Source organism: Lepidochelys kempii, chromosome 8 (genome assembly GCF_965140285.1).
Source record: "Lepidochelys kempii isolate rLepKem1 chromosome 8, rLepKem1.hap1, whole genome shotgun sequence".
Taxonomy (NCBI): Eukaryota; Metazoa; Chordata; order Testudines; family Cheloniidae; genus Lepidochelys; species Lepidochelys kempii.
This window is the reverse complement of record NC_136387.1, coordinates 45688403-45701015: the sequence shown is the minus strand read 5'-3', so window position 1 is coordinate 45701015 and position 12613 is coordinate 45688403. Positions and strand designations below refer to the sequence as shown.

The following is a 12613-nucleotide window of genomic DNA, read 5'->3' as shown; positions in this document are numbered from 1 at the left end:
GTTTAAAAGCATATTCCAGACCCAGTCATACTTGTCCTTCAGTGGTGTGTTTGTAATGCCTCCCACAGAGTGCAAGCTGGGAACTCCACCTAGACAGCAGCTGACGATGTGCAGCAGACCTGTATTGCACTGACCTGTAATCCTTAAATGACCAAAGGCCGTGAATGTCCTTGTTGCATAAAGGGGTCAGCCAGAGCCCCGCCACCTATGCTCGGGCTCTCTTCCCCCCCCCCCCATCCCTCACCTGGAGTAGGCGGGACTCTGGCCATCAGCCCCAGGATGGCAGCTGCAGCACAGAAGTAAGGTGGCAGTGGGCGCGGAGTCATATTGATGAATATCACTTGTCACATTGACACCTTATTTCTGTGCTGCTGCTGCTGGCGCCCACGGCGCTGCCGTCAGAGCTGGGTGCTCGGCCAGCAGCTGCTGTTCTCCGCTCTGCCTTCAGAGCTGGGTGCTCGGCCAGCAGCTGCTGTTCTCCGCTCTGCCTTCAGAGCTGGGTGCTCGGCCAGCAGCTGCTGTTCTCCGCTCTGCCTTCAGAGCTGGGTGGCGGTATATGTACTTGTGGGGGAGTAAACGACTACAGACACAAAGAAGGGGGGCCCAATCAAATAAGTTTGAGAACCGCTGGTTTAGAGTATCAGAAGAAATGTGTGTGTCTGTCTACCCCCTAGATCATCTGATTTAAAAGTAGCTTTGCATTAGCATTGCTAGCCTACTGCTTGAGGACCTAGAAGTCCTTCGCTTCCTGATAGAGTCCTGACTGGGATCCATTCTGTCCTACTCTTTGTACTACTACCGCTACTGCCATATTTGAATTAAATCACTATGGGAAATAGCACTTCCTTTCAGTCACTGACAGGACCTTCTTTAGGATCTGTTAAGTCAACAAAAAATCAGTTGTAATAAATAGAATACAGTAAAAAGGAAATCTGTCTAAAATGTAGCATTTACATGAGAATTCACAAAGCCACCTTTTATTTTCGGAAGGCTGATATATTGGAGGTTTGTGGGAATTACATTGCACCTGAGATCTGGATGGCTGGCATAGCAGCTTGAATGCAGTCCACTAGTTGGTACGGAATGTACAAGATCTTCACACAGTGGGGAAGACCAACTAGGCTTCTCTTAACTTCTCTTGGGCTAATGAGGCCAATCTTTGAACTATGTTAGAATCCTGGGAGGGAAGATTCACTGAGGCCTTTGCAGAAGAGTGTGAAAACAAATGGAACTTCCACATTTTTCCAAAATTAGCACAAATCTAGAATTCAGGAAGTGTGTATGTGGAGCAATTCTCTCTGCTCCCTCCAGAGCACAGCTGGGACCTTGCTTTATAGACTTAAGGGGAACTCCGTTGCCTTTTGAAAGGGATATTGCTCCAGCTCCCTTTCAGAAAGTGCAGAATTTAGTGAACAGTTCCTGTGGAAAGTTTACATTACATTTTCTGCCACTCACGACCCCATATGGAATTGTTTAAGAAGTTGAAATGCTTTGCTTCAGAAGTACAGTGCGGTAAGGCCTTGTACACTGAAACTCTGTGGCTGTCTTATTATTAAAGCATTCCAGGTGACAGTGGCACAAAGAAACAGCACATTTTTGACACTGTCTAGTTCTAAACTAACCTGTCAGTCAGAGTACACACCCTGGGTTTGAGTGCACCAGTGCTAGCAGAAACGCTGAGTCCACTCTTATAACTTAAAATTATACCAAAGAATGAAAGCTTTTCAAAAGAAAGTGTGAACACTTGAGAATTAAATGTTAATGCATTTATTTCCAGGAGGCTCGAATTGAAAAAAATTGAAAAAACCGTGAAGATGTTGCTTTTTTTTTAAATTGACACTGTTAAACAGAGAAAAGAATAACTTTTTGCTTAGCAAGCCAAAATGTCATGCAAAGAAATGGGAAGTAGGGGAGCAGCATTGGAAGCTGAGTCCTTTTCGGCAGTTTTCATTGTCTGGAGATCTTTAGAATTCCCAAACCATCCACTGAGAGAGAAATGAAATTAAACCCCTTTTAATTATTCTTTTCAATACATAGTGTCCCAGAGTCCTGCCTGCAGAGCTCTAGAAACAAATTGATCCCAAGGAAGTGGTTTCCATAGCAATCGCAATCCACTGAATATCTGTAGAACTTCCTCACCAGTTGGAGGGATCTTTAAGTGATGCTTACAATTCAGTGTGAAGTACTGGATTCAAATTTATTGTAGAGAAAATAGATGGATGCTGTCCTACAGCATGTCTTGTATATGTCTGTCTTGAATGTATATTGCTACGTTCCAAATCAGCTGCTAATTAGGGTGAATGTTGGTTACTTTAAAAGAAAAGAAAATTTACCACAAAAAACCTTCATCAAGTTATTATTAAAGAGTCAAACACACCTAAATGAAACACAAGGTCAGAATTCAAAGCTGACATGTTACTAATACATAGGGCCCTGCAAATCCACGGATATCCGTTTTATATCTGCGGACCATTTTTGCGGATCACAGATCAGATGCAGATACAAATTTTGTGCAGAGCCCTAATAATGTACCTCCTGGTGCTGAGGTATTGGAAGTTGCAAATAGTGGGTGATCTTGGAAAAGGTAGGCTCGGCTTGATGGATTAACTCCAATTTAAACTTTAATACAGGTCTTTTAATGTTATGGAAATGACTGTCTGCCTATTCGATCCCATGGTAGCGGTAGCCCTGCCTGTTGCTAGTTGAGATTTCCATGCATGCTCCTTTAGCGCCAGCTGTGAGAGCAACACTTCAAGCTGCTCTCTGGGCTGCCTTGTGCTATCTCTCACCCACATACAGAACGCCTCTCTGAATTCTTGTCCCTCCCTAGAAGATCTCCAATGAGGCAGGATCTGGGGTACTGGGGTATTAAGATGCATACGGTGATTTTGAACATTGCAGGTTTGAGCCCTGTTTGGGGACATATCTTAAACAGTTTGTGTAATATTGTGTTTGTCCTGGAAGGGGCTAAGGTATCAGTTCCCCCAAGCCTGGAGAAAGCTGCGTGTACAGAGGGCCCATCTTCTCCTTGGAGAGTTGGTCTGCGATCAAATGCATCAGGTGGGGAGGTAGACTAGCCACATAACAGCTCCAGTGCTGAGCTTACACTGGGGATCAGTGAGCATGCCTGGAGATCTGTGCTAACAGTAGACAGGGATCTACCATGATAATAGTTGCAGACTGATGTTGTTCAAACAGATATTTGTGGTTTAACAATTCCTTTACGATCAGCTCTGCCCTTAATCTAATTTAAGGATTTTTTTTAAGTGATGCCATTTAAATTTTCATTTCATCAAGTATAATTTGATGCTGTTTAACTAAGATATCTGTTTTTAATGTGGAGCTTCTGGCAATAGCAAGGAAAATAGTGTATTCTGGCATTTGATCAGTACCATCCGCTGAAAAACAGCGTGAGATTCATGGGAAAAATTTGCAGACGTTGGTAAGAATTCATATATCTCCTCTTGAACATGAACGGGAAACGACAATAGCTTCCAGTGACCATGTGCCTGTTTTTTCTGGAAGGCCCCCCTACTTTTCACTGTTGGAAGGCACTGAACACCAGTTCAACTTAACCACTGGCTCTCAGGCCTTGTCTACACACAAAAACTGTCCCAGTATAAAAATAATTAGTTTTTAAAACCATGTAATTAAGCTAGTGCAAACTCCTCTGCAATCAGAGGTTGTACTTATGAAATCAGATGTTTAGGAATGTGTTACTGTTAGCGTCTCAAGCGCAAATAATCTTTACAGAGTGAAAAACAGATGAGAAATAGATCAGAAGAGTTTTAAAAAAAAATCCTCCAATGCAAGGATTTAATAGATCAACAACTGGTCTCTGAATCTATTTATCACAGAATTATTTAAATACCTCTAGATCTGTATCTGTCTTAATGTGCCCCAGGTTTCTATAATCAGGGCAGGCATAGCAAGGAATCAGTATATTAAATTAGATTATATATTCAGTTTATAAGATGCGTGTGTATATGGGGGCATTCAGGGTCCCACTAAGTTGTCAGAGATGAAAGACTTGATGTGCAGTAGGTGAAATTAGTATTAAGAAAATAATTCTGAAAGACATTTTATAGTGCCTTAAAAATTCCATTCCCGGGGAACTAGATGGCTTACGGGATTGGTGATGGGCTGCCCTTTAACCTTTAGGTCAGCTGTTCAGAATTGGACCAAAAATGCTCTTAGGACTTGACAGCTGTTCAATAGCCTGTGTGAAATGAGTTAAAAATATAGGAGACACCTTACAGGCTTAGATCAGTACTTGCCGCTGATGGTGTCTAAGGGCCATATGCCTGAAAGAAAGGCAGAAGAACCCCACAATGCATTGTGCAGTGTTACACCATGAGCATATCTTGGTGTGGCATATGAGGGGTATTCTCAGTTCAGGAGGATCCTACAGAGATTTACATATTAACAACAATACTTACAAAAAGCATTTTTCTACTCTGTACCTCAAAGCACTTTACCAGGTTTATCAAGCAGAATTCTAAAAGTTTCCTCCCTTCCCACAAACTCAGCTACCCTTCCTGATGGCCAGCATCCCTGTGGCCTCAGAATGTGACCATTGGTTTAGCTAGTAGGTATATAGTTCTGGGACCTCCCCTCTTCCTCAGAGACTAGCATGAACTTCTAAGGCCACTTTCAAAACTGGCACCATAGTGGGTGTTCAATACAGGGAGGTCGAGAATTGAATAGTTACACTGAATTAACCCTAGAGGTGAGAAAATTCATCTGGTAGAGTAGCATGCCACCCTGGCTTCTAAGCTTAAGTGGTTGAATAGTGGACTTCAGTTCCCAGTGCTGTCTGTCTGGCACAATTTCTCTTGATCTCTCTTCTTCTCTATAGATCTGGTGTATTCTCATTGAAGTGCCAGCATTCCAGTGGTGGCAGATGAACTTGATTGTGCCTTGTCCATTGTTTTGAAGACCTCAACTGTGTTTATGCAATATCTTATTGCCATTTGCAGCCCGGTAGCAGGGGTCTTCTTTTGTCTGATTTTCTAGGTAAAAGAATTCATAAATGCAGAGCTCCTGGCTCACTTGTATTCCTCTGAGGACCAAAACACCTTGATGGAGGAGTCAGCAGAACAGGCTCAGAGGCGAGATGAGGGGCTTCACCTGTACCAAGCCCTAAAAGAAGCACTGGCAATCATTGGAGATATTAGCACTAGCACTATATCTATCCCTGCCCCACCTCCAGTTGATGATTCCTGGCTACAGCAATCCCGCAGGTAAGGATCTTCAGATCAGTTTTGCAGTGGAAATTAAGACAGAGAGCTAGATCTTCAACACCGCTACCTCTCCACCTTCTCTGGCAAGCTTTTCTCCATTTCTCAAATGAAATTCTTGAGAGAATCAAAAAACTCTTGTTGAGGGATGGGAGTGTGCAGGTGGAATTCTTGTACCGGGTAATCCTAAAAACCTCCCATGAGAGCTGAACTTAAACAACCGAATGCTCAGAATTCATCTTTGCCCAGTGGAAGGTTCTACCAGTTAAGCCACCAGCCTTCATTCCAGATATTTCCTGTCCTATTTTGTTCTAGAAGGGACATGGAGAAAAGGGTGCTTATAAAACTCTTGGGGAGAGGGTTCTGGTATATGAATCTGTTGGACGTGGCAATCCTTTTTTTGGATATGTCAAGCAGCTTTGGGATTCATCATCTAGAATTATCTTCCATGGAGCTACTGTAGTATCTGTCTCCTGCACCAAAAGATATCCACCCTGTATCTAGTCCAAGTTTTTTACTAATTCTTCCAATGTTCATATTACGTGGATAAATGGAAGAGGTATATGTGTCAAGAAAGGTGCTTGTAACCTCTTTTCTGCCTTTGAGAATACCATGTAGAGTACTTTGTTTGTGGCTCAGTTGATAACATCCCATTTGGTTGCTATGGCTCAAATAATATAATCACTTATGCTCCCACCCTATAGCATCTCAATTTCTTTAAGGGTTTTTAACTCTTTTCTTCCCAAGCTCAGGCAACCCCACCTCTCTGTGAAACCTAAGTCAATTTTTGTGTCCACTTTTTGGTTCTTTCAAGCCACTGTAAGATTTCAGTGTTCCTTACCCGTGGCTTCCTTAAAAAGAGAGTGACCTTCTTATTAAATCCGCCTAACAAATTGGTGTTAGAATACTGACAATACTAAACGCATTATATTTATCTTTGTGATTGCACACCTGATTGTGACCTTAATAATGCCTGCTTTCTAGGGATGGTGTGATAGTGAAGGGTTGCATGTACATGTCATCTTTGTTTAGTAGAAATGGGGGGGAAAGGTAGACATTTCTTTTGAGACTTGGAAGCATCTCTGAGCAGTTCTTTGGAATGGATGGGAGCATGGAAGGTACCATCCAGAACAAAGGAAAATGAGAGAGTTGTCATTGCAAGAATATACGATACTAGCTCTGTGAGATACTGGGCTGCCTTCAGGACCAAGACAATATGAGAGAGAGGAAAATGTTCACAAGATTGTTACAGGTTTCAGAAAGTATTTGGCTTCCATTTTTGAAGACCATGTAGTTTTCATTAATCTCGGATTGATTGTTCATTAGATCACCCCCTCCAAGTCCTTCAACTCAGAGAAGACCTACATTAAATAATCCCCCAACCAGACCTTTATCTGGCCGAGGACCTGCTCCAGCAGTCCCATCACCAGGCCCTCTGTCTGGGGCTCCACCGGTCCCATTCCGTCCAGGACCATTACCTCCATTTCCTAACAACAGTGAAGGCCTTGGGACGCCACCTCAGGTTCCATCTCGGCCAACGCGGGCTCCTCCCAGTGTTCCAAGGTAAGACATTGAATAAATCTTGATGCTGGGTATGGTTCTCATCTTATAGAATAACAGACATATTTTATATTGGGTAGAAAATTGAAACACAATTTCTTATATCTAAAATTAACAAAGCAATACAGTGCTTTCAGTGCAGAGAGACAAAGGCAGGGTTTGACAAATCCATTCGTATCACAAAGCTTATTTCTCAGAAATTAGAAACTTTTCACCCAAGATTAAAGACCAGTGTGCAGTGAATTGGTCCAAAGAAATGCTCGACTGTCTGACTGAAGTCAGAACAGCTGCTCATGGTGTTTGGTACAGCTAAAAGCTGTGAAAGAGAGAAGAAGAGACTCGATTACACACAAAAATCATATCTCTGCTCATGAAGGTGTAGTGGCTCACGTTATCCATTCTGGTTGGATCACAAAATGCATCTGTCTTCAGAGGGGAGGATGATTCATCTCAGTGAGAGACATAAAAAATCAGCCACTTAAAGAACAGTGGTAAAAATCTGACTTTAACTCACAAATACAAAGGCAATTTAGAGCTGTGATTGAAAATCTCTCCACAGCTGACCACAGTGCACTTAGCATTACAGCAGGTAGCTTAGATAGTCACATGGCACAACGTGGTAAATTAAGGGACTGGAGACTTGCCTTCACTCCAAGTTTCCTTTAATTTTTTAGCATTTTTATCAATACTTTCAAATGGCTTTAGATATGTGTAATTTTGAGAAAACACATTGGAAGCCATTGTTATAACATTTTTACTATTAATCTGAATTTTACACCTTTAAGATATTACAATTTCACAATGCCATCATGTAATCCCTAATCATTCTTGAGTATAAAAGATTGTTATTCCATCAAGGGGTTCCAGTTATATCTGAAACTCTGAGATGTAGAAGCAGAATGGACCCCCTTGTAAGAGATGGCTGACTCATTTTTGAATCTTATTAAAAATGAAGGACAGCGTAAGATGATTACAAGTAGAAAGGTAAAAGGTACTTTTGCAAGTTTTCCATTTTTTAAAATAGCGATTGACAGTGAAAAATTCCCTCACTGGAGGTTAGGAGCTAATGAAATGCTTCCACTTGAAACTGTCAGCCGAGTTATGGGTGTCAATAATATAGTTTGTCTGGATGGGATACTTTCAAGTTTAATTGTTCTATCCAAGAAAAAACAAATCAGGCCCATCAGACAGTGGAAACATTTTTGTGTTTTTTACCATTAAAGGGCAAAATGTCAGTGGCCACACATTAATTGCACTTGGTGTCATTTCAATATACACAGGAATATCCCCCATCTGTAGTTTTGTTACTGGTTAATATTAGACCACTGAGAAGAAATACAAAAATGCTTCCCTGGGTGTTAAGCCATAGGCCAAAAAGTCTATGTGAATTCCCCAGTTTGGAGAGTTTCAAACTGATGCCAGGGCTCCTTTGCCAGGGTCTCCATTGTGTCATCAGAGAGGTATATGTACACACCAGATGCAGAGTCAAAATCCAGTATTTTGTCAGTTGTGCTACTGGGGGGAACCATAGGTGCCCAGCAACTGTTAGCTTGCCTGTCCTTATGAATGAGCATACCTTCTCTTTTTTTGCCTTGCTGTGATTTGCATGGACTCTGCTTTCCTAAGATGGGTGAAATAATGTTTTGACTGCTAAACTGGGAGACTGGGTGGAGCCCCTGCCTCACAGAAGAAGCTTGATTAGGCCTCATTTCAATAGCCTGTCCATTTATGGATGCATTTGCTGGCATAGGAAACAAATGCTGGTGAAAGAGGTCAGTGTGGTTAAAATACCTTAACTGTCCGTATGGAAGACTTCATAGCATTTGTGTTAAATGTAATCTGCAGTACTTCTTCTGGACTGAGTCATGGTTCTCTGTAGCTCGAGCTGCGAACTCCTTAGGTGTAAAAACACATACATACGCTTAAGAATGTAGTGGAAGAGTTCACATTTGTGCTGAAACGTCAAGTTTATCCTGCTGACTAAACTCAACGAGAGGAAATTTCTGAGAAGGGGCTGGAGGGGGAAGTCACCTGAGAGGGACAATGTGTCTGACTCCTATGCCTATTAAAAGTGCAGTTTTAGACTTGGAATTTCTGCTCCGCATGGTCTGTTTTTAATAAAAGCCTGAGCAGGATTGTAGTAAATTGACTCAGAAAAGGGGTCTCAGATACTAAAGGGGGAGGTGGGGAAAGACTTGAGGAAGAGTTCTTGTTGACACTTTAGCTTTCTCTTTTACTTCTTTATATATCTAGTCTGTCTGCTTTACCACCGTTTTCTCCAGTGATTCCTGAAAGTGTTAGGATCCATCATATCCAGGAAAGTGGCTTAGCTTCCTGAGAGGAAAGAGACATTTTTTAACTTCTTCTTGACTTTCCAAAGAAGCCTCCCCTCTCCTCACTCACCCCCATTAGTCAGGAGCAGAAACTTGTAACACAACAAGACAACATGAGCATTTTACTCTTTCCTGCTGAGCTTTCAGATTAAAAAAGCAATAACCAAAACTGTTTTGAAAGGAAAGATTCAAACCATGCTGTTCAGTGTATGGCCATGCATACGTTTTGACTGGAGAATTTGCCACCTCATTAGCAAGATATGACCCCTGCCTTTTAAAAAAAAATCTAATTTTATTCCATGTTATTAGCGTTTAATCAAAGCAGCTGCAATTTTACAGAAACCATGAGCTCTCTGCAGTTTTTTTTATTGCTCCTCATTTAACATACGGAGAAAGGAAAGGGGCAGGGAAGAGGGGAAACAATTTTCTTCCTTATTTCTCTCTGATTCTCAAGCTGGTTTGGGTTATGTGTCCTGAGTATTTCTGTGAGGCAACAGAAACTATTTGCATGATGCATGCCTGTTTTAATTAATCCCACTTGAGATGGGTGGATCTCTCCCAGCAGCAAAGCTTGTGAGTAAAGGCCCCAGCCTTTGTTAGCAGCTTGATGCCAAAGTATCTCTGATTTGCAAAATATCCCCTGCTGCCAGAAATCAGATTATTCCCCTCTCTGTTCTCTTAAAAGGCTGCAGCGATATTTTAAAAGAAAATGCAGATGTGCACTTGCTTCAATAAGATGACTGTAAGCTTGCACGAACGCCACTATAAAGTTCCAGAATGTGTGTTTGTTTCCTGGTTTAGAGATACTGATCTTTATTGAACACTAACTCGAGTCTTAATGCCGTTACTTTAAGTTGTAGCTTTTTCACTGAGTGGGCATCTCAGCTTTGCCATGAAGAAAGAGAAGGAATTGGAAATGTGTTTTTCCTGGTAACAGAGCCCTCTGGAATCAGCATGTGCGCCCGTGATTATGCTCTCTGCCCCTTCCCATTTTTCGTGCTCTGTAGTGTTACTGCAGCTGGGGGAGGGAGCAGAGAGCTTCCACTCAGTGAAGGCTCAAAGGCCATCATGCACTTGCCACTGGGATCTGCGCTACCTCCAAACATTGTGGAAGCTCAGGACCTGATTGCACACAAATCCTAGAGTGAGATGTTATGTCCACTGACAGGTACAAAGCCCAGATAAGCTTTATAGAATGGATGGCATCCTGTTCCTGCTCAGCTTTCACGCTCAGGCCTGTAGTCATGGAGCTGCCAGAGCACTCAACAGCAGTTCTGGGCATGATGGGTTTGCAGGGGTAGGGTCTTAGAATGGGATGATATCAATGAAGAATTGAATCAATCTGCTGGGCTGCTGATCAACTGTTCAGTGGGACTGCCCTGCCACTCGCTGCTCTCTGCCCCTCAAGGCAGGAGGAGGCAGAAAGGAGGGAGTGGCGGGTGGGAGGCGCTCAGGGAAATGGGTCTCGGGGGAGGGGGCAGAGCAGGGAGGGGAAGAGGAGAATTGGGGGCAGGACCTTGGGGGAGGGCCGGAGCCGGTGTGGGGCACCCACCAGCAAAACGAAAAGTCCACGCCTATGGTTATAACATCACCTGTTGTGTCTCATCATTCACCTAGAAGTCAACAGGAGTGAGGTGCCTCACTCCTTTAAAAATCTAGCTCTAGAACTTTACTCCATATTCGTGCAGCACCTAGTACAATGGGGTCCCTATCTCTGATTGGGGCCTCTGAGTGCTACTGCAGTTCTAGGCAGAACTGGTAACACCACCAATAGTTCAGGTTGTCCGACACTTCCCATTGTAAGACTCTCTGTTTTCAGTTGTGTTTGACTTTTTCAAACACTAACCATTCAGGCTGAAATTTTCCATGCTGAGGGTCTCTGCCTAAGGCTGCAGTTTTTTGGCAAGTTTTATCCTGTGCACCGACAGAGGCCAGGGTCCTGCGGAAAAAATAGAATGTGATCATACGATTAAAATCTGTAGCGTAATGCCTATGTACAAAGGGGCTGAATTGGATAGATAACCTTCATTCTGGCATTTCCTAACTGGTGGGCACTTTCAACCTTATGAATGTTCTTTTACTGGACTTTTTGGCTGAAATATAAAATAATAATAAAATGGCTGTTATTTTTAGCTGAGCACTTTTCGGTGTGTGCTCAAAGAGCTGATGTTCTAAATCAGACTCAGCCTGAATGCACAAGGCACGGAGTGCAAGGTGCTCTTGCAGGAACAGGTATTGTAAGTTAAGATTCTATTTAAAAGCATAATCAGCAATCCAGAATATACCCCATATGTGCCTGGGACAAGTTAACTTGAACATTGTGTTAATGGAAGGATTTTTAAAATGGTAATTTCCTGGGTTTTAAAGGGGAAAAAAGAAGCTAAAGCATGACTGATTTCAGCTTTGCTTCCACATCAAAATCATATACACTGTTTATAGCAGCCCCATGCCAAACCCCTGTAACTGTGTATTCATACACTCCATACTCCCGCATAACTCCAGTACCACCAGTCCCAAGTATTCAAAAACCATGAGATTTTAAAACATGTGCGTACATTATTCCCTGTCTGATTTCTGATTTGAGCCTTTAGGGGTTTGAGCCTCCTCCCAATTGATTTATCATTTCCAGTTCAAATTTCAAGCTCAGATGCCCTCACAGTAATGCAGTCCTCACTGCTGGGTGCTCAGAGAAGGAACTCCACTTACCTTCTCGTAACTCTCCGGGCAGAAGAACTGCCATTTTTTGCTTCTCCATCCCCACTCCCATGCCAACAATCTGCCAGCCCCTTGCCATCTTCCTTTCCGCCCACCCAGTTTGCTGCTCCCTTCACATTCCCCCTCTGCTCCTACACAGCCTCCCACCCCGTACATTCATCTGCTCCCATATTTTCCTTCCTTTTCTGTGTGTGTGTGTGTGTGTATGAGAGAAAGAGAGAGAGCGTGTGAATAGGGGAGAGGGCATATGGGTCTGTCTATACTGGGGGACTTTTTTAACTGATTTTAAATCTGGTTCTGCAAAACCAGTAAGAGGCATAGTGTAGACCCATTTTAATGAACCAGTTGCAAGGCCCTCTTGTGATTTAGTAAAAGCAGGGCAGGCTGCCAGAAACTGGGTCTACTCTACACCATTGCTCTAATTGGCTTGAAAATCAGTTTAGCTGAACCAGTTTCAAAACTGGTTAGAAAATTCCCCTAGTGTAGACAGGCCTGGTGAGAGAGTGGAGGGAGGCATTTGGGGAGAGAGAATGGAGAGAAATGGTATGAAGAGAGGAGAAAGAAGAAAGGAGACAGAGGAGAAACATACAGAGGGACAAATCTGGGGATAAGCAAGAGGCTAAGGGTACTAATTGGATAGTTGCCCTCAAACACTGCTGTGACCTCCTGTGGTCCTGTTAGCTGACAATAGCTGGGAGGATGATTAATTTGCTTAATGATGTACATTTTCAGCAAGAGATTTTTTGCCTCATTAGCTTTTTTAAA

The 12613-nt window shown here is 42.7% G+C and overlaps 1 protein-coding gene across 5 annotated transcripts in view; it reads left to right on the top strand.

The window, feature by feature from the left end:
• DNM3 (dynamin 3) overlaps positions 1-12613 on the top strand; it is a 298280-nt gene that overhangs the window by 269165 nt on the left and 16502 nt on the right. For all 5 annotated transcript variants that reach the window (XR_013636160.1, XM_073356327.1, XM_078854046.1 and 2 more), the window contains 2 exons: positions 5017-5243; positions 6567-6803. Coding sequence is in view for 4 of the 5 variants with exons in the window: in XM_073356327.1 (XP_073212428.1) it covers positions 5017-5243; positions 6567-6803 (464 nt within the window). In the remaining variant the exon portion in view is untranslated. The remainder of the gene's footprint in view (positions 1-5016; positions 5244-6566; positions 6804-12613) is intronic.